The sequence below is a fragment of the Hyperoodon ampullatus genome (genome assembly GCF_949752795.1).
Source record: "Hyperoodon ampullatus genome assembly, chromosome: 6".
Taxonomy (NCBI): Eukaryota; Metazoa; Chordata; class Mammalia; order Artiodactyla; family Ziphiidae; genus Hyperoodon; species Hyperoodon ampullatus.
The window spans coordinates 58,006,563-58,029,164 of record NC_136919.1 but is presented as its reverse complement, the minus strand read 5'-3'; the positions used below and the strand labels follow the sequence as shown (position 1 = coordinate 58,029,164).

At 44.2% G+C, this 22,602-nt stretch overlaps 1 protein-coding gene across 2 annotated transcripts in view; it reads right to left on the bottom strand.

The window, feature by feature from the left end:
• Window positions 1-22,602, bottom strand: part of SLC24A2 (solute carrier family 24 member 2) — a gene marked incomplete at both ends in the record, with an annotated part of 251,262 nt that overhangs the window by 40,376 nt on the left and 188,284 nt on the right. For both annotated transcript variants that reach the window (XM_079706205.1, XM_079706206.1), the window contains 2 exons: window positions 7,038-7,156; window positions 10,214-10,312. In XM_079706205.1, coding sequence (XP_079562331.1) covers window positions 7,038-7,156; window positions 10,214-10,312 — 218 coding nt within the window. The remainder of the gene's footprint in view (window positions 1-7,037; window positions 7,157-10,213; window positions 10,313-22,602) is intronic.

The following is a 22,602-nucleotide window of genomic DNA, read 5'->3' as shown; positions in this document are numbered from 1 at the left end:
TAATAAGTTTCTTGGCTTGGACCTTGCCAACTCCAGTCTGATGAAGAATCTTTGGATATTCTTTTTCTTTCACAAGAGAAAGGCCTTGCCCTCTCTCCCCAGTACTGCCCTTGTGCTCTGGCTGTGTCAGACACAGAGATCCAGCCCCACTTTCCACTATATTCTGCTTTCCTCCATTTCTTGAGTGCCAGAATCCTCTTATTATGCTTCACCAATGTTCCAAGAGATTGAATAATCTCATCAATAGTGGGAAATTCGGTCCTTAGCTGTTTTTAAACTTTCAAAATGGTGGATCTGGCTATTCCACCTTAATCATTTAGAAGAGATACTTGCGCTTTGAATAACAGGAAGATTTGAGGTTCGAAAGGCCTCTATTAAAATTACTACGGCTAAGAAAGTACATGTTTACTAACTTAAAGGTAATATTTTAGGAAGAAAGACACCATATGGATTCTAGGTCCCATCTGCTTGGATAATCTTGGAAATATTATCAGAGCTAATGTTTTGGACCAATGTTTATTATGAAGTCTTTCTATGGAGCTTTAAAATCACAGCTGTAACTTTAAATGACAACAATAATCCAAAACAAACTGCTGTCTTTGACAACAACGCTTTTTTACCACCCTCAGAGATGCACAAATTTAATAGTAGAGAAATATCTTTGTGCATTTTATTTTATTTTTCTTAAGAGAAATCTAAGCTTACAATCACATCCATCATCTTTCCCTACTCATCCTTTACTTAGTCACATAATACCCAACTATTTTTATCAGCACTATGAGAGCAGATCTTAAAAACCATACTGAGTTTAGGTGAGGACGAATGCTAGACTGGGGAGAAATAAGTCAGGGTTGAAATCCCAAAGGGAGAAAGGAAGGGCTTAATATAGCAAGATGGTATTTAAGTTGTAAAGTGAGAAAAAAAGAAAAAAGTCTGCATTTTATATATTTTCTATCTATCATCTATCTATCTATCAGTACATGTATGTTTGTGTGAGTATATGTGTGTGTGTGTATACACACACACACACGCACGCACATACATATTCTTTTTTCCTAGGAATGCGATTATCTTAAATAAGTCTGTTTGCCCACTGGTGCATCTGGGCAACTCTTAACCAAAGCAAAGACCATCTGGATTTCCCTAAGGACAGAGAGAAGTCTCAGAGCTGAAATGAAATAAAAGCTGCAACATATAAAAAGCATAATACAAGAAAAAAAAGTTAGATTTTCAGATTCCAGAATCTAGGAAGTTTGCAAGGCATTTCCCCTCCTACCCTTTCACTGTGCGCGTGTATGTAAAGAGTTTGGATGTGTCGTGTCTGGAGGACTGTGACGCAGCAAGGCAGGCAGCTTCCCTGAGCAAGCCGGCCACATGCAGTCACCTGGCTGTTGTCTAGACTGGCAAAATTAAAATGTAAGAAAATGCTGGGTTCTGAGTGGGAGAGAATATATCTTAGAATTGTTTTTCAAACCTGGATAAATTTCCAACATTGAAAATTTAGAAGGCTGGTAAATTCTCAGTGACAGCTCAAATCAGTTCTGTTAGAATTGACAGCATTTTGTTAGCAGGTATTGGGAGAAGATAATAGCACTAAGCTGTTCGAAACGTCAAATTATTTCTTGGTTCCACAAAATATACAAATGAAGCAGAAAACCTCCTGCAAAGGGGCTTCCTTGGTAAGAGAGAATATTTTAAAGTGCTCTTCATTGCCAGTGTAAAGTCTGGACAGAAGGAAGGTCTCAGAGCTGAGGCGTCTGTGTAAAATTAGTTCATTGGTAAACAGGGTTTTGAAAACAGCAGGTTAATTACACGAGACAGGTTAAACTCTCAGGAGAGAATCAGCAGTGAGTGTGTGGTGTGTGGGGCTCATCATTTCCATTAATAAAGTCGAGATGCACACCTCATTCCTCCTGGAGCCTGATAAAAATACAACTGGGAAAGAAAGAAGACCAACACAATACAAAGGCATTGAATCCTTTCTGTGAAGTTGTGCTTTGGGTGGCCTGAGTGTCCTGATTTCACACCTTTTTTTCTGACTCTGGAATCACAGCCTTAATTTACCGTGTTACCCAGTTTTTCCAGCCTTGAAACTCAAGCATCACCCACAGCTGCTTTTTCTTGTTCACGCTCTGTGACCAATTTATTACCAAAGGGTCTCAATTCTGCCTCAGAAACAGCTCTCACATCCAGCCACTGTCACCCCTGCCACAGCCAATACTTGGTCTGAGGCCTTGTCATCTGGGCTACTTAATAGCCATTTTTAAACAGTTTTACTAAGTACTGCTAATAATAGCGAACATCTATGCAGTGCTTACCATGTGCCAAGAACTGTTCTATGAGCTTTCGAGTCTCACAATAATGCTATGAAATAGGTTACTATTCCTGTTTCAAAGAGAAGGAAGATGAGAACAGAGAGGTTAAGTAACTTGTCCAAAGTCACACAGCTGGTAAGTGGCAGATCTGGGATTTGAACTCTGTCTTCAATTTGTGGTCTGTCTTCAGAGACTCTACTATTAAAGGACTAATGCATACTGTTTCTGTTTTAATTTAACCCATTATTATTTTTAGTTGTTGCATTTTTTTGGAATAGGTAAAACAGTTAACTCATTCAAAATTCAAAAGCTACAGGAGGCTACATACTGAAAGACGTGTGCAGAAGGCTACCTCCCACCCTGGTTCCCCACCACAGGCCCCCGTCCTGCAGGTACTCAGCATGACCAGTTTCTTCAAGAGCATCCAAAGCAAATGTTTATATGTTACTATGTTATTTTCCTCCTTTTTTTCCTGTTACACAGGCAGAGTATATTGGATGTAATTTGGCATGTTGCCTTTGCCACTTAACAACATATATTGAAGATCATTCCATATAAGTGCATGAAGAGCTTCCTCATTATTTTTTTCTTTTTTCTTTTTTTTGGAAAGACTGCAGATGGTTGAAATGAGGGGTGGGCAAACTTTTCCTGTAAAGGGCCAGATAGTAAATATTTTAGGCTTTATGGGCTTTATGGTCTCTGTCACATATGCTACTGCTGCCTTTTTTTTTTTTTAAACCTTCAAGAATATAAAAACATCCTTATCTGATAGGTTGTACAAAAAAAGGCTGCAGGCCGGATTTGGCCACAGATCATAGTCTGCTGATCTTTGAACCAAACGGGCTCTTACCTCGCTGCCCTGCGTCCTGTCCTCCCTCCCTCTGGCCCCTTCTTGACCATTCAGAAAGAGCTCTCTTCTTATCACATAAATCCAAAGCTGCCACTGCTCCCTTTAAAGCCTCTACGCCTCTCCACTCCCAGCAGGTGGAGGTCCAGGCTGCTGAGCGGTGCCCACAACGCCCTTCATGATCCCTGTGCCTCTCCTCCCCTCCCCGTCTACTGCTCTGGTCCAGGCCACTATCAGCTCTGCCTCAACTCCTGCAGCGACCTCTTTGCCCCACTACTACTACACGATCTCTTGCCACAAATCCACTCTCTACACCCCAGTGCAGTCCCTTGGATCGTTTACAAGTGCAAATCACATCTGGGAACCTCTGATAGCTTGTAGCTGCCCCAGAATGAAGTCAACTTCTGTATGGTCCACAAGGCAGGCCAGCTCCACTCGGCCCTCCTGTCAGACCTCACTGCCAACACCATCCCTCCCTCCACCCCCCACTCTCCAGCCACAGTGACTTTTCTGTTCCTCAAACAAGCCGAGCTCATCTCTGCCTCTGTGGGTGCTGTTCCCTTGACTGACCTGTTCTTAAAGTTCAGCCTCCGTTCAAATGCCGCTTCCTTAGTGAAGCCTTCCCTCACCTTCCAACCTAAAAGGACCCCTCCACGCTTGCCCTCCACTGAGTCACCAGGCTTTATTTTCTTCATGGTCCTATGGCTGTCTATAATTATACCTTGGTTTACATTAGGAGGCTCTCTGCTCTGCTAGGATGGGTGGGCATCTCTGGTGCACAGCACATTGCCTGGCACACATTAGATGAACACCGAAAATTTTCCGATTCAACAATGGAAGAATTTCAGCCCAATTTACTTTTCCTAGTGGATTTCTCCTCACTCCTCACCTTATATTTCAGTCTTCAGTTCCCCTGGCTTTCTCAACCAATCACTACACAGGAATCTCCCTCCTAAGCGAACAGGTTGTCATCTCGGTCATCTCCTCCTTCTCTGAGCGACAAACTCCTACTTACCCATCAATACCCAGCTCAAATGTTACCTCTTCTCTTAAGTTTTTACACTTTCCCTTGCCAGGGTCAATTTCTTCCTCTGGAAGGCTCCCAGAGCGCTTTGTATAGACCTCCCTGATCACACTGGGCCATAATGATTTCCCTACCATAGATGTTTTTTTATTTACTTATCATACCCTGAATACTCTCAAATTTATATATATATATGTTTCATTTTATCTACAATAAGCATTTTACCTATAGGGAAAGGACACTTTGGATGCTGTTTATATAAGTAGGTATGAACACATAATAATATAAATAGCATCATTTAGCTCCGTGCTATGTGCTTTATGTATCTCATTTAACTCTCCTAATATCCCTAATGAGGCAGGTACTATGGTTATCTGTACTTTGCAGATAAGGAAACTAAAGCAAGGTTGGGTAACTCGCTCCTGGTGGATCTGGAATTCACTGCCAGGCTGTCCTGCAGGCAGCTGGTGGCCTGGCTCTTTGAAGGTCTGTGTGCCCTTGAGCTCTCAGTGTAACAGGATGGTGCCCAAATCTGCCCTCTGACCCTGCGTGAGACCTGGGGACACGGCTCTGCTCAGAGAGGGGTCAGTTGGGACTCTGTCACTCCCCTGCAGCAAGGTGCCCCGTGTGGGGGACACAGATGTCCCTCTGACAGCCAGATGGAGAGGCACAATGATGAGGCTGCCCTCTGCACACCTGTGACTGTGCCATCCCCAAGGGCAGCCAGGTATCCTTGGGGCCTGCTTCCTGCTGCCACATGCTGCTTATCCATGTGGACATAAGCTGCTCTGCCAGCTCACCCTTGAGCTAATACGAAGGGACCGCAGGGCTCTGGGCAGGAGGGTGGGAGCCTAGAAGGCAGAGGAGACAAGGGCAGAAGGAGCTGCCATTTCTCTTTCTTTTCCTTTAGCCATTTCCCCCCTCCGCCCCAGCTTTACTGAGGTATAATCGACAATTAAAAATTCTATCAGTTTAAGGTATACAACATGATGATTTGATATACGTATACCTTCTGAAAAGCACAGCAAAGGAAACAACAAATGAAAAGGCAACCTATGGAATGGGAGAAAATATTTGCAAATCATATACCTGATAAGGAGTTAATATCCAAAATATATAAGGAACTCAAACAACTCAATAGCAAACAATGAATAACCTGATGAAAAAATGGGCAAAGGGACTTCCCTGGTGGTCCAGTGGTTAAGAATCTGCCTTCCAATGCAGGGGACACGGGTTGGATCCCTGGTCAGGGAACTAAGATCCCACATGCCGCGGGGCAACTAAGCCTATGCGCCACAACTATTGAGCCCATGAGCCACAACTAGAGAGCCCACGCACCACAACAAAGATCCCTCGTGCCCCTACTAAGATCTGATGCAGCCAAATAAATACATAAACAAATAAATAAATATTTTAAAAAAGGGCAAAGGACGTGAATAGGTATTTTTCCAAACAAGATGTACAAATGGCCAACAGGTATATGAAAAGGTGCTTGACATCTTTATCCTTTCCTTTGAACAAAGAAACTTTCCTTGCACCTTTCTTCAGGGAATAAAGGCAACAGGCAACAATGAGCAAGTGTTTGTCTAAGACATACAGACTTCCTCTGTTGCAGAGTGTATCCTCGTGTAAAGGAGAAGAGAGTGCTGGAATGGATTTGCTGTAGTCTGGCTTCATTATCAGCTCATCAGGAAAATTCTGCCTAGAGAAGTGGGTCACAAACTTGAGGGGAATGCTACTCAAAGTGTGGTTCTCGTACCAGCAGTATCAGAATCACCTTGGAGCTCAGGAGAATCGCAGACTCTGGGTCCTACTCCAGACCTGACAAATCAGACCTTGAACTGTAACAGGATCCCCCAGGAAATTCCTAAGCACATTAAAGTTTGAGAAAACACTGACCCAGGGTGACTGATTAAAATGTGAGTTTAGGGCTCTATGCCTTAGAAATCCTGATTCACTTGAGGAGGGTGAGATCCAGAAATCTAACAGGCACCACCTACTTTTTGCTTCTGCCTACTTTTTTGAGCAACTGTGGTCTAGAGGCAGTGCTGCTTGGTGGAAATAGTACAGACGCTATATTTAGACAGTCTTGAGATCAAATCTCATTTCTAATAGCTACAAACTAAATAACGCTGAATAACTACTTCATCCTGTTAAGCTTTAGCTTCCTCAGCTGTAAAATGGAGATATTAAATGTCTATACCTTCAGCTGGGTGGTTTAAAGCACCTAGCACCAAAGCTGTGGCACACAGTATGTATAAATGTTAAATATTATAGCCATTAGATCAAACAGCTATCTAATGGTTGCAACACTGAATGGTGGACTGGGCCAGGGTACTGATTAATTTCAACTGCAGGGACAGGGAAGGCCAAAGGGGGCTAACCAAGGTGTGATGGCTGTGGTTTCTCTGTTACTTAATCTTGGCCCTAAAGACAGAGAAAGGATTAGGCTGCAGCAGTGATCAAACTTTATCATCTACTAAGAATCACCAGGGAAGGGAGTTAAAAATGCTGATTCCTGGGTGCCACTTCTCAGAGATTCTGTTTCATCGGGTCTGGGATATGGGCTAGGGATCTGCATTTTTATCCCCAGGAGATTTGATGCATGAGTCCTCCAATCTCACCCTGAGAAACAGTGGCTTAGAAAATATGTGTACTTATTGGATAAAGGAAGAGCCTGACGCATGTGGTGCCCTGGCTGGTACTGGGAAATATACATAAGGATGGATGACTCCACCTGGTGTCCACCCAGCTGGGAGCTGGGGCCTCCAAGGAGAAAGTAAGTCTGTGCTGCTGTGCTAGAATATCGACACGAACGGCGGTCCGGAAGAGCAATGGAAAAGAGGCATACCTGGGCTTCCGCAGCTTCAATGCTGTGCGAGAGATTTCCATTTTGTACAGGTTCCGAAGCATCACTGGATGGTGTCATCTCCACTTCTGTGCTGGTGCTGTTTGGGAGCTCGATTTTTTCTGTGACATAAATCAGGCACATACAAAGAAAGCAAATGGAGTCAAGTAGGGGTAAGAGCCATATAGAGAAGAACACCCTATATTGGGCCAAGGGAGAAGGTAGTGGTCTCTGAGGGGTGATAAGGCCCAGGGCTGAGGTTGTGTCAGATGGCAAAGGATTTCTACCCTTCTCCCCCATGCCTTTTAGTGTACTCAGCCCTCTTCCTCTCTTTAATAGCTCTCTGGCATCCCCTCTGGCCTGATGTCTGACCTTAAGTGCCCTATCAACTCCCAGGGTATGCATTCTCTAGACTAGGCAAACTGACCAACTCGCCACTCAAGAACATGAGCGTGGACATTTTTATACCAAAAGCCAATCTACACACTAACTGTTTATACCCAGGACCACACCTCTCAGATATTTTTTATAGCAGGATCTTTTCTTTTGTATCACATTCCAGAAAGGATATTTATTAGCTATGGCCTCAGAAGACTTGGGTCCTAGGCTCTGCTCTGCCACCATCGGGCTGTCACCTCGGGCAAGTCCTCTTCTTCCTCTGGGCTTTAGGAACCTTATCTATGAGATTAGGGAAATCAACTGGGTGACCTCCAAGGCCCACTGCTTCCAGCTCTAATTCCCTCAGGCTCAGTGAGTAGACAACTCTGCCGGAGTGTAGGTGCCACGCGTAGGGCAAACCTGGGAACCCGGCCTTCTCGAAATGCGTGGAGAATGCTACTGAGAACATTCCACACCTGGACATCCTACTGCAGGCCAGGCAAGAGCGGGGTGCTGAACAAGTAATCATTCCTGAATGAGAGGTGACATTTGGCTAGAGTGACTCCTGGGTAATGGTTGAACACTGGGACTCGTGGACACTGGGCATCTCAGACAGGCCTGGGTTCACACTCTGATTCTGCTACTTGTGCTGTGGGACCTTTAGCAAGTGACTTAACTCCTCCGAGACTCAGCTTCCTCATCTGTAAAATCAGGGAGATGACGACAATAGAAACACCACTGCTGCTATGACTAACAACAACAATGCGATCAAAGGGTACGCTGATAAAGATTACATAAGAAAATGCATCCAAAGCTCTCAGCACAGTGCCTGGTACAGAGCGAGCAAACAAGAAATAGAAACTATTGGGATCCTCATTATCACACCTGCCTTGCATTAGAAGATTTTTTTTCAGGGCTCAGAGGAACACCGGTAGGTGATCAGTGATCAGGCACCACTGAGGTTTTTTGCCATGATTTCAGTGACAGGGAAATAAAAAGGGTTCCTAGGCCCTCTGGCTGTGCTGGGTCAAGTCTCGGATTTCAGGAGACGATGAAGCTCTGTGGTTCAGTGTCAGCGTTGCCAGGAATACCAGAATGCTCATCAGTATCAGATATGGGCAGTCTCAGGCTGCTCATAGAGTATCAGAGTATTTCTAGCAACTTCAGAAAAACTAAACATTTTTATCACTGGTAAACTCTCACTGGAAAATCATTTGAGAGTTACATAAAAACTGTTGGGTTTGAAGGAGCCAAATTTTGGAAGTCATAGGGAAATATTTATGTTTATGTATTTAGTTGTGGAATACAGAGGCATCGATATATTTAAATGTAGAAAGCCACTGAAACTCAAACTATTTTATCTTTCCATGTTTTCAGTCGTGATGATGTTATCTTAATGATGTTCTGCTGTGTGTGACTGTGTCTTTTTCCTGGTATACTTGGTTTAGTTATTTAAACTAAAAAGTACTAAGTACCTTGGGAAATATTAAAATTGTGTTTAGGGTGTCTGTTGGCTGAAGTGATACAACTTTAGGATCGGCCTTCAATAGCCAGACAACACAGGAGGCTGGGTCCCAAAGTGGAGTTAAGATGTCCAAGAACAGACATGAACAGATGAGAAGAAGCAACCTCCCAGGCATGATAGTTAGCATTTTAGCTTATTTCCTTTAAGTTTTTCTTTTTATACCCAGTAGACTCTTGACTGTTTCTTGGCCAAATAGTTTCTGTGAGCTAGAAGTCAGGATAACAGGAGAGGCAGAAACTCTTCTAAGGAATGTCATATATTTCGAGTGCAACACTTTTAAATTTTGTCTGCAGATAATTTTAGTTTCTTGGGCAATAGTATTGTGTATCGCATAGTTCCAGATTAGGGTAAATTTAGTCTGAATTTAGAATTAAAGAGCTACGTGAGAGTCACAGACTGGAGATGAGGAACATAACATTCCAAGTTAAAATGAGATGCCTGAATGTCACGATCTGGTCACACAGGAACTCAGAAAAGGTCAACCACAAGAGACCCGGGTGAGTACTGTTGAATTCTTAAGAAAGGAGGGGCAGGGTCATCTTGTAGGAACCCTGCCACTCAGTTCAGGAGTGACCAAGTGAACAATCGGGTAATTTACTGGGGGTGCTGCAGGCACTGTCACAGGTATAAAGTCTGGCTACCAGGCAAGAATTTCAGAAGGGGTACTCTCACCTTTTGTTAAGCATTAAATGACAGGTCTGTATGACTTCTTTATGTGCAATCCCTGAAATGAAGTGACTTTCTACTCTTCAGTGGAGATGCCTGGCTAGGAGGTGGTGTAACTTTGCTTATTTTTAAGTTTTTATTTATTTATTTTATATGGTTCCGCAGAGAATCATTTCGCTCTTTTTTTTTTTTTTGCGGTACGCGAGCCTCTCACTCTTGTGGCCTCTCCCGTTGCGGAGCACAGGCTCCAGACGCGCAGGCTCAGCGGCCATGGCTCACGGGCCCAGCCGCTCCGCGGCATGTGGGATCTTCCCGGACCGGGGCACGAACCCGCGTCCCCTGCATCGGCAGGCGGACTCTCAACCACTGCGCCACCAGGCAAGCCCCATTTCACTCTTTCTAAAGTTCACCTGGGTGTAGGTGATATATTGTGTCTATTCATGCCCTGTACCCATGAGGGGGAAGTGGGACTCTTCCTGACACCCAGGAAAGGGCTGAGTTGCAGGGTTCTGTGTCTGCACTGAGTTGGGGTGTCCACACTGGGTCCTGTCTCTCTGCCCCCCTCCATGTACTTCAGGAAAGGCACGGGATGGAAGTCTCCCGGACTCACCCACATGATTAGCAGCGCCATTCTGCCTCTCGTTCTCATCCACCTGACATTTTTTCTTGGCGATCTTGTGGAGAATTGAAGCCTTTTCTCTGAACCTCCCTGAAGCAAGAGAAAGTAATGGAAAGGAGACAGGTGAGAAGGAAGATAAAGAGAGAGGCTCGTGGCAAATGGCGAAGCGCCGGTGAAGCAGGCATGTGGCTTCCTCAGCTAAGGGGCCGGTCAGCAGCAACCACTCCTTTCTGCCCAGCCCAAAGGCCCTATGACCTGCAAGAAGGGTACTTTCTTACCTTGTGATTCTTCAGCCCAATTCTCTATCTGAGAATCTCAAGCTGCCGGATCACAGATGAAAGGTGACCTCTTCTCTCCCTCCCAATTGCTTACGAAAAACGAAAGCACCAATCATCACCAAAACTCCTCCCCCTACTGCTGAGGTCTGAAAAGTACCATTTCAAGGTAATCATTTCAAACAGCTGTGCCACAAAAGTAATGCTTCTAGAGAAACAGAACTGCTCTGGAGGCATAGCCGTGTCTCTGGAATTATATGCTCACCCCAGAATTGGCTTTTGACCATGGAAAGCTAAGCCCAGGGGTCCTTTGATTTGACTTTGGTTTTCAAACACTTATCTTAATTAACACTGCAATTTCTATAGGAGTTGGGATGCATCACAGCTTTTCGTATTAGTTGAGTCAGCTGCAATTAAGGCATCAGGGAGGCAACTGATTCCAGTTGGGGATTTACGGTAAAGGATGAGCAACTAAGCACAGCAAGTAATGTCTGTTGGTGAAGAGACGCTTAGGGAAAGGTGCTGGAAAAAATACCATTTTCAAAGTAATCATTTTAAACAGCTGTACCACAAAAGTAACGCTTCATTTCTTCTCCATTACTAACATAATTAATGGGTAAATGCATGCAACAAGCACAGAAAAAAAGCATGCAAAAGTGTAGAGATTACTTTATGTGAAACATAGCGTATTTTTCTTTCTCTTTTAATCCTTGATTTTTTTCTCCCTGGGAACGTTCAAGGTACAAAGGAGCCTCATTTGAAACTGACTGATTATTGCCTAGATTCAGATATGATGAGTCCCTGAAAATATCACAACTCCTACAATTTTCCCACTAGGCATTGGGGGTTGGCTGGGTTCTCTAGCAGCATATTAGCAGAGGAGCTCATTCTACTTTTCTAGTTAGACCCAAACCAAACCAAATCAAACCCCAAAACGTTTCTCTTGGAGAGCCTGTCCTCCTAGGATGGGGCATGGCAGGTTGGCATCCGCATCCCACCCCTCCTTGTGAATGGAAATCCTGGGGAGTGGTCACAGAGGTGACTTGTGTGCCTGGCTGGGGATGACAGGAGATGTAAACTAGAGTGGGACCAGTTGACTTCAATGGTGAAAATGATGGGGGAGAGAGCCCCTTCTGCTTGCAAGCTCCATTAGCCTTAAATCTAGATGCCTGCTACCATAAAGGAAGCCTCCAGCAGGTAAGTACCTTAGTCTAGGTAATGAATGTGCCCTGCTGGGCACACCCTCCAAGGAAGCAGGAAGAGGAACATGACGCAGAGAAAAGTGGGTCAGTATGTGGCTTGGGCTTCATAAGGAATGATAAAGAAGGACTAGGTGATGGGCATGATGTCCATCCTTGAGGGATGTTGAAGGTCAGCATTAGGTTCCCCACGCTGGAAGGTAATTTGAATTTGGCTATTTCTATTTAATCTCCATGGAAACTCGGGGAAGAAAAGAGGAAAGGAAAGAAGTCTGGGGACTAGGAGAAGGAGGAGGTAAAAGGGAAGAAGGAAAAAAAAAAAGAAAAGAAAAAGGAGAGAAAAAGAAGGAATTCAAGAAGGAGGAAACGGGCAGGGAGCTGGGATTGTCTGGAGGTTGCCAGGCAGCATGGATGCAAGACACATTCCTGGCTGCCAAATCTAGTCTTATTTGGGGAGTAGATAGCTGGATAATGAAGAGTGATTCTCAGCATTTGGCAGCCTGAAGCCTAAAGAGGGGTACTTCTTGTGGAAGACAACCCTAAGAAGTCCTCAAATCATCTGCTGAAAAGGCAAGAAGAGGAAAAGGGAGGTTCTAAACTTTATAGAAGGTGATGATTCTAGTAATAATGCCACTCTGTGGATTTGGGGTCTGTCTTTGAACTTAGACATTCTGCAGCTCTATGATCAACAATTGCTATTTAAAAATTGTATGTAAAGTAATAATAAAGCAAGAGAGCATTCAGAAGAGGAAACAAACAAGCCTGGGGAAATAAAACGTGAAGTAATCCAATCCAAGTAATGCCCAAAAGTCATGAAACATGGGCTGGTTTCCCCAAATTCTCTAAAGGAGGAGTGGGAGGACAGGGTAGGGAAATGATTCAAGAATTGGGATTTCATAGGTTCTCAAACATTTCCACAGACCAGCAAGGGTTTTCTAGACTGGGTGTCACCCGTTTTCCCACTGCAGGAGCACCTCAGATTTTCTGTGCTATGGAAAAATGGGAGGGATAGACCTTACTTGTTTTCTCTTGGGGTTCAGCCCTTGGGCAGCAAGGCAAAGCTGCAGAGGCTGCCTGGGGAGCAGCTCTCGTCCATCCACCCCTTCAACTTCTTTAATACAACGTCTGCCCCAATTTGCAGAACCTGGCAGCCATTCTGCCTTGTGAGTGCTGACAATGGCTGCTCCAAGGCCTAAAAGGATTTTCAGAGATTAGTTTCTAGAAAAGCAGCACACAGAAAAGGTGAAGAAAGGGTGAAGGCCCACCTTTAGAATTTAGCACACAGGGGAGTTCCTTGAGGTGGTGGGGCAGAGCTTCGCCAGCAAGGCATCCTCATCCCAGTTCCGTGGACACCCCTGGGATCACCACAGGGCACCTTTTGAGAAAAGCTGTGAGGATCATGCTGACAGGACAAGAGTGAGCACACAACATGGGATTCTCAAAGGGACCCTCTGTGTTTGGGGGTAGGAAGACCTGGCACCTTCAGGACCTGTTCAGCCTGAAGCCACAAGCTGGGAGAACACCTCGCAGGATGCATGTGTGTTGGGGACAGCACAGTGCTGTGGTTAAAAGGATGTGATTTCGAGGCAGCTAGGCCTGGGCTTAAGCCCCGCCTCTCTCACTGGCTCTGCTGGCTGAGAACTGGTAAACACGTGACTATTTCTGAGCTTCAGTTTTCCCACCTGTTGAATAGGGATGTTAACGACTGACTCCTGAGCTAAATGCAAGGCTTAAGTGAGAAAATATGTGTAAAGGACTGATCACAGTGCCTGGCATTAGCAGAACTCTGTAAATAAGAGGAAAAAGAAAAACAAACCAACAGACAGCCCAGGGGCAAGGGTAACGTGGCCCTGAATTGCTTTAGAGCAGCTGTCCCCAACCTTTCTGGCGCCAGGGACCAGTTTCATGGAAGACAATTTTTCCACGGACAGGGGCGGGTGGCGGTGGATGGCTCAGGTGGTCATGAGAGCCATGGGGAGCGGCAGATGAAGCTCTGCTCACTCGCCCGCGGCCCACCTCCTGCTGTGCGGCCCGGGGTGGGGGACCCCTGCTTTAGAGGAATCGTTGGCATCGTCTCTTCTCTCAATCCACACAGGCGGGACTGGAGAATTAGCTGCATCTGACCCAACAGTGTAAGCATCGGGGGCCTTGTCGGATTGGTGTTTAGTTTTCAGTGAGTCCCCCAAAGTCAGTTCCAAAACCAATTAGGAGAAGGATCACTTTATACTTTCCCGAAATTAAGAAGGTCAAGGTGAGGGAGCTGGCCCTCTGTGTTTTAGATACCTTCATGATCTTAAAATGAAAAGATAGTGATCAGCTTTCTCCCATTACCTGTGAGGACAGAGTACAGGGAAGGGCTATTGGTGTTGCACAGTGGACTCGGGGTCGCTCAAAAGAGCTTCCTGATGCACAAGGACTTTACCTCCTCTGTGTCTCAGGCTCAGAATTTTTAAATGGGGATAATAAATAGAACACTCAGCTCGTACAGCTGCTGGAAGACTTAATGGTTTGATACACAGCAGGTGTTTAGATGGCCCTGACATACAGTAAATTACTCAGAAAGGGTTGGTATTATTATGGAAGTGAATGCAGGACCTTCACCCTATAAATTACTGAAAATAAAAAGCTTGATATTTAAAAATAGAATGGAAGCTTAGCAGCCTCCGGTGCAGGAGACCTTGGCAGTAAAGGCACTGCTTCCATAGATTATTTTAGGCATGGATTCCACGTTGGCATAAGGGTTGACATGGACAGGTCTAAGAAAAAACTGTAGCTCTGTGCCTAAAGAAGAAGACATTTTCGAGCACTTTTCAAGGTGAGAGGAGTGATTTTTAACATTTTTTAAGGCAACTTTAAAAAATATACTCTGCTGCAGTGTGAACCCTTCAAGTGTTGTATTTTTATACAGCGACAGATAATTTGTATACTTAAAATCGCAGAAATAGCAAATTCTGCTCAAATCATGAGGCACCTAGTACGTCAAAACCTAGTACACAATTTTAATATAGTTTAGCTTGCTCTGAAATCTGCAGAAGAATACCAGCTGAGTGTCCTCAGGGGACTGTGTGTTGAGGGGGTGCGGCAGGGAAGTGTGGGAGAAGATCAAAGCAGAAAGGCCTATTATGAATAAGAACAAATTTTGGAAGAACAAAATTTGAGGAATCAAAATCCTCAACCAATCTCTCTGCCATAAAACAGAAGCTCTAAGCTGCTTCGCAAAATAACTTTTGGAGGTTCTGTTTACTCAAAGAAAAAGCATTTTTCTTCTGTTTCTGCTGTTAATTAATGGAAATGACCCCTGGAAATTCCTTCACATCTTTCCCACCAAGTAATCAGCAGCGCTGGACAGGAACCCTTTGGGCTGGAGGTAAGATTCCCTCCCGGCTGCCATGGAACATTCTGAGCACCAGAAACACAGAAGAGATAGGACCAAAGAGATTTACAGATGTAAAGGGAGTGGCCACACACACCTCGGTGAACAGGCCTTGGTTTGGGAGAAGAAAAGGGAAAATGAAACAGGGGGGAATACTTAGTGTTTTAGAAACTATTTTTGTGTTTTCAGTTCTGCCTTTCCTGTCTCCGTCTTTGAAGTTTATGGCTTGGCTGGTAGCTTAAAAAGTAAAAGGGCACTGAACTTTCTTCCTGTTTATCCCCTGTCTTTTTGTCTGGAAGCAGAGACTCAGGTCAGGCAGCCAGGCCATCGTCACTCTGAGAAGGTATGCAATGGAACTGACGTGGCAAAGAGCAAACGCCGACCTTGGGGTCATCGTGGGTTCCTCTCACATCCCACATGTTATCCACCAGCAAATCTGGGGTCTCTACTTTCAGAATATTTCAGAATCTGACCACTTTCCCCTCCCCATCCCCCTGGGCCGAGCAACAATCCTGCTGGCCTTCTGGCCAGTCTCCCTTCCACCTTTACCTCTCTGTCCCCCAGGCTGGTCTCAGTGATCAGATCATCACGCCACTCACTCCTCTGTGCAAAATCCTGCAGTGGCTCCTGAGGTCAAAGTGAAAGCCAAAGTCTTCCCAATGACCTGGAAAATTCTGTCCAGTGAAGCTCACCTCGACCCCCTCCCCCGGCCCCTCCCCCTCTCCTAGCTTACTCTGCTCAAGCACGCTGGCCTCCTTGCTGTTCTGGAAAACACTGTGCACTCTCCCACCTCAGCGCCATGGCCTTTGCTGGTCCCTCTACCTGGAATGTTCTTCTCCCAGGGATCCACGGGCTTCACTCTCTCAACTCCTTCAAGTACTCGTTCAAATGTCACCTTCTCATCAAGGCTGCTCTGAGCAGCCTATTTAAATTTGCAACTTTTCTTTCCAGCATTTCTCATCCCCAGCTTATTTTCTTGAAAAAGTGTTTTTTCACCATCTAATTTACTGTATCCTTATTGCTACTGATTACCTGCTGCTTCCCATGAGCAGCCAAACTCCACGAGGGTAGGGATTTTCATTGGTTTTGTTCGCTGCCGAATCCCCAGCGCCCAGCGGGGCTCAATCAATCCTTGTGTTTGTGGTTTCCTGGCAAGTTGATGAGGTTCGTACGTGCTTCTCGCTGGCTAATGACCCAAAGTAAATCCTTTCAAGTCCACCCAAGCCCAAGGCCCCAGTAGGGCTGAGGGTCCGTACATAGAGCCCCAGGAACTGTCCGAAGGTAAAGAGGAGAAATGGGCTGGACCAGGTGTTTATGCACCAGAGATGGAAGACAGAAGGGGACACCAGTCATCCCATTCCTGCACCTCCCCCACCAGGCTGCCCAGGTGAGCACTGGCGAGCACAGCAGAGAGCAGAGCGGGGAAAGCTGGGCTCTGGCTTCTCCTTCTGTATGAACATACTCCTCATTTGTCAAGGCCTAACTGAAGGCCAGACCCGAAGCTTTTTCTCTACTGATACACACACCCATCTTCCCAAGTGGAAATCCACCCGCCGCTATCATGGCACTTTGTACCCCTGTCACAGCCCTTATTTCAGTTTGCTGCCCACCTGTCTGCTTTCCCCACCAGAGGGCAGGCTTCTCAGGGGCAGAGACCTCTCCGCCATCCGTGTATCTTTGTGCTCCTCAACAAGCGTCTTAGAATCGTGCTTGGCACGTCACATGCAGTCACTGAGTTACAGTGAGGCTCTCGGTATATTAGCTCCCCTGGGAAGTCAGCTTTTTTTCCAAGTCAGTACAAGTCACAGTCTTCTACTCTGCAAATATTAACCAAGACTGTGCTATGAATCAGGCAACATTTGGTAATAAGATCCAGCTGGTGGGTGCCCTTGTAGAGTTCACAGCCTGGAGCCAGAGAGACAAGAAACAAGGACTTGAGATTCATGCCCTGATGGTATGGGCCTTCTCGGGAGGGCATGGAGACTCAGAGAATAGTGAAAGTTCTAAGATACAAGACACTACCTAGCAGCTTGAAGGAATAAACTCCTCTTGGATCTGACCTGACTTTTATTCTTAAAAGCAAAATATTAAAAATAATATTCTCATCCTGCACAAAAACACCAAGATCATAGAGTTTACTTACTTATTCAACCTCTAAATTATTTCCTCTAATTTTTGTGAAACATCATGTAAAACCACTTATTGTAAAATTACATTGACAATAATGGAAATTAAGCTAGTATTGTAATAAAGTAGTTTGTAAAGTGTCTTTGTAAATATTTTGTGAATGGACCACATAATAAAGATGATGAACATAATTTAATTGTAGTTATATTTATAGATGTAATCATAGGACTAGTATTTGTAATTAATAAGAATATTTACATAATTGTATCTCAAGCGGTGGCCAAACCCATCATATAATGAAATGAAGCAGGCTGATTTCCTTATTAAGGCTTTTAAAAATAATTTTCTGTAAAAATGACCTCTGGAGTCACAAGTAAAGCACAGTTCTGTCTACATGTGAATTGGTTCTATATCATCTCTCCTAATGGGGTCACCTTATCATTGGAAATATGAGAGTGTCTTCCTAAATATTTTGGAAGATTTCCAATGTGTTTCAAAAGTTGGTATCTTAAAGGTTGAAATTCTGTCCTTTATCCCAATTTCCTGCCTTTTCAGGGACTCTGCCTAATCAGTCATCTTATCCTCAATCCTTCCCTTTCCCCTCAATATATAATCATGCTTAAGTCTTTCAACGTGGCAACTTTTCTCTTGACTTCAGGTTTCCTGCAGGTACTGCTCTCTCTTGCCTTCTCTTCATGGACAAGCCTCTGGGAAGATCAGTCTGTGCTGGTGCCTCTGTGTCCTTAGGGTTCCTTCAGTCATTTCTTTTTTTTTTTTTTTTTTTTTTTTTTTTTTTTTTTGTGGTACGCGGGCCTCTCACTGTTGTGGCCTCTCCCGTTGCGGAGCACAGGCTCCGGATGCGCAGGCTCAGCAGCCATGGCTCACGGGCCCAGCCGCTCCGCGGCATATGGGATCCTCCCAGACCGGGGCACGAACCCGTATCCCCTGCATCGGCAGGCGGACTCTCAACCACTGCGCCACCAGGGAGGCCCCTTCAGTCATTTCTTAACTCTGCACCTGCCATTTGTCAGCACTGCTCCACTGAACCTACCCGTGGCCACTTTTCACCTCCACTTGCCTGGATCTCTCAGTGGCATCTGATATTCCTCACTCCCCTCCTCAAAATCCTCTTTGATTTTCAAGGCGTCCCGAGAGCGCTCCTTAAATGTCATCACTCCTCAGGGGCCCCTCCTTGCTCTCTCTTCCTCACACCTCACATTCTCCCAAGGGACCCAGTGGACCACTGCCTGGATAGTGATGATTCCCACATTCAGATCTCTGGCCCAGATCCTCTCATCCAATGGACTTCTGAACACCTTCACTGGGAAGTCCCTCTGATGGTTAAACTCAACATGCCCCAAACTTCCATACATCATTTTCCTTCCTAGGAATCTGCTCTTCTGCTTGTATTTTCTGTTGGTGATTTCCTCATTTCCAGTGTTTTCTAGCCACCTTAGAGGTCTCCCTCTCCCCCATATCCAATTAGCTGCCAAGTCCTTTTGAGTCTACCTTTGAACACTTTAGATCCAACACTTTCCAGCCTGGATGTTGGTTACAGCTTCTTAATTGGTCTCCCAGCTTTTAATCACATTGCCGACCTGCCTCCTTCTAATTTACCCTTCAGATGGCTTGGAATGCTCCACAGTTATTTTCTTGTCTTACTCCTTCTTAATACTCTGCTTTAGGCATCTCATCTTTCAGGAAGCTTTTCCTGAGTCCCTTTCCTGGGCTGGCAAGGCACCTTGGTACTTTATAACAGCGCTCTGATACTGATCCTGTCATGACAGTTATCATAGAGCCTCAGAGGTGTTTTACTGACTCTCTCTCCAACTGGCCTGTGGGCCCCTCAAGGCAGGGATGCTGCTTTTCATGTCCCCCCAGTACTTACTTCTTAGGCTGGTCCTCAGTAAGTGTTTATGAATATAACATGAACACAAACAACAAAGGGAACCTTGTGTGTGTGTGTGTGTGTGTGTGTGTGTGTGTGTGTGAGAGAGAGAGAGAGAGAGAGAGAGAGAGAGAGAGAGAGAGAGAGAGATGCTTGGAGTTCTTGCTGTATGCAAATCTATTTGAAGTTTACATTCTTTTCCAGGGGAGAGAAAGAAGGAAGATCCAGAAACACATCACAGGAAACTCACCAGACTCTCTTCCCAGTTAATGATGTAAATTAAATCTCCAAAGTCTAATAGTGTTTACAATTAATGTTTGTCTATTTTGAGACTCTCTTAAAAAAAAAGATAACCTAATCAAGTTCAGGCAAAATCGGAATTTTACAAACCAAAAAACTCGCAGCAGGTATCAGATAGCAAACTACGATGTTTCAGGCAAGGAGCCAATTTACTGACCTTAGTCGAGGCTGACACGGCTTGGGAGCTACTGTTCTTCATCATTTTGGGTCGCCTGTTTTATTATTTGAGGAACTTAATTTTCTGGACCTTTCTATCTCATATACACAGATACCAATGGCTCACACACAGACATCCTCAAAGGGGTTTGTCTGATCTCAGTTTTGGAGCTCTGAGTCAGGGAGGGGCTGCCGGATAGAAGGCTTGAACATCTTCCCCTGCTCCCATCCCTTGCACCCTGTGGATATCTAAGAGGTAAACGAATAAAGAATCACTTTACCCAGGCATGCTTCAGATCCAAGATTTGCCAGCATCCAGCCCCAATGCCACCTAAGGGGTGGAAAAGAGCTCCTTGGAATCAGGTGGTCAAAGCCTGTATCTTGGGTATGTCTCTCTGCAAATGGGCTGTGACATTGGTGTATTCATTTGGGCAGAGTTTTGACTTGTTCATAGCACTTGGCAAATAGTAGGTGCTCAATAAATATGTGTTGAACGGTTACTCTGACTTGTATGTAAAAAACAGAATGTAACAAAACAGTTCTTCCTTATGATTAGCCTGTATATTGCCCAGTTATTTATCTGGGCATAAAGGGAAAGATTTTATTCTGTAACAGCCACTGTTTCACGTACACCCATCCTCTCCTGTCACTTGGATTTCATGTGTCTGCAAATTGTCAGTTAACTTGGATTCTTATGTTCTATTTTTTCTGAATCCTCAACTTTACATGGTAAACTGGTGCCTGTAAATCTCATTTGAAACATGGGTTTGCAACAGAAGTGCCGGCACCTGCCGTGGGTTCTTAACTAAATGGGACTGAAGGCTTAGTGGCCCATGACTAAAATGAGATACTTCAGTTCATTGCAGATCTAATCAAGAGAGAAACTTACCATGCTTAATTGAACATGCCAACCTCCTGGTATAACAGATTCCCACTTTTTTTTTTTAAAGAGAAAGTTTCATGGGGGCGGGAAATTATATTATTAATTTATAATAACAGTGTTCAAGTTTGACTGATGAAGGCGAACTTAACATTTTCAGTTCTGAAGATGTCAGAAATAGATAAAAAAAAAAAAAGCATCCATGGTTTGCCTTCTGCTGCCACTTAACACCTTCTACATATGCAATGTGGCAAAGTCTGCCTTTACTTGCCAACTCCAATCTTTCTGCTTTTACTGCTGACAGTTTAGATCATGAAAATAAGATGCAATGAAGTTTGAAGAGCTGGATGTATTCTAATGAGAAGACTTCCTTGGTCCTGGTTTTCAGGAAGACCGTGGATTTACCCACACAGCTGGTTTGGTCTTTCTGACAGATCTGATACAGGTTACTAGCTGATTAGTTTGGTTATGCACACACACTAGGCTGCTGTCTTCCTAAGATCCAGCCCCAGGGAGAGACTTGTAAGAATACATCTCTAAAAAAGTAATGTGGTTAATAACTGATGAGTTAAATCTGTTTTTTTGGAGAAGGCTCAGCCTTAACGGATAGCATCTGTTCAGGTGCCCAGAAAAATTGTGTGGTTATGGAAAGTTGGACCGAATGAGTTAAACCATAAACCTGGAATGAATGAAACATAACATGGTGCTGGAAATGGTGTCTGTGCACAACAGAGGGTGCCCTCATTGGTAACCGAAGGGAGAAAGTTAACCTGCAGTGTACTTCTCAGAGTTTCTATAGGGATGTCAATGGTCTTGAGGCAAGAAGGCACAGGCTGCAGTGGAAATTGGATATTCTGTGTGGGAGGAATTGCCTTGTCATTGCATTTAGAAAGGACAAGGATTCCATCAGAACTGCACCCTGGCTTTCAATCAACTTTGGTAAAAAGTCAGGTTTAGCAATGAGTACATTAGAAGGTAGTTACATTATGAAGGCTTATCCGCTTTGGAATGAAGTCAGTTTGAATCTCTGTTCAAAGAACTTATTTAAATTTGTTGTTTAAGGCTTGCTCCTTCACTGTTACTAGGAGTGTAAATTGGTGCAATGCCTTTGGAGGGCAATTTGACACTACCATTCGAAGTCTGAAATGTGTATGTCTTCTGATCTGTCATTTCTATTTCCAGACATTTATTTTATATCTTTATTTATATCTTCTATTCAGTAGAGTTTATTATATGGGCAAAGAAGATGCTCATGTAGCATTTCAATAACTAAATGAACAAAATGGGAAATATCCTAAATCTTCATCAACAGGGGACTGATCAAACCCACCAGGGAAGAGCCGGGCAGTGGAATACTATGCAACTGCTAAAAAGGAATGAGGAAAGTAAAAAAGTGCTAATACGGAGATATCTTCAAGACATATAAATAAACGAAAGCCAGGTATAGAACAGTACATAGAAGAAAAGAGAATATGTTAAAAAACTGATAAAAGTGGTTAACTCTAAGGAATGAATGGAATCTGTGGTAAAAGGGAGGCTCACTTTTATTGTCTTTCCTTATGTAATGTTTGCTTTTTACCTCTGTGCGCATGTAATGTTTTTATAATAAAAAAGAACAGTTAAAATTAATTTGCAATTTAAAATTTCTACTGTGGTAAAAGTTTAGATTTGTAACTAAGAATATAGGATTTTTTGGGGGGTGGGTTGTCGTTCTTTTAAGGGTCTATTCCACAGGAACTATCTAATGGACTATTTTCTGTATTTAACCACATTAATAAAGAGTTTGGCTGTGAAATGGATCAACTAATACACAAGCCTTTTATTCCAGATGCTATGACCCAGGAACATACCTACCACAATCTTGGTGGCAGCTTAATCAAAATGCAAGATCAAGTTAATCTTAAAGGTAGACTGCAAACCAAAAATGTCTGCCATCACACTTAATAAAGGCACCAGGACAGGATCTTGGACATGGGACTGGAAGGGGCATCAAGGTATCCATTATCTGAACATCCTTCTGATGGAGGCTTCCTTGGCTTCTCCAGAGATGGGAGACTCACTCCTGTCTGAGACAGGCCATCCCATCTTTGGCCATGTCTGTAAGAAAGGTCCTTCTGTGCTGGACTGAACTCTGTCTCCCTGAATTAAGGAAGGCTGATCTCCTTCCTCAACCTTCCCCACT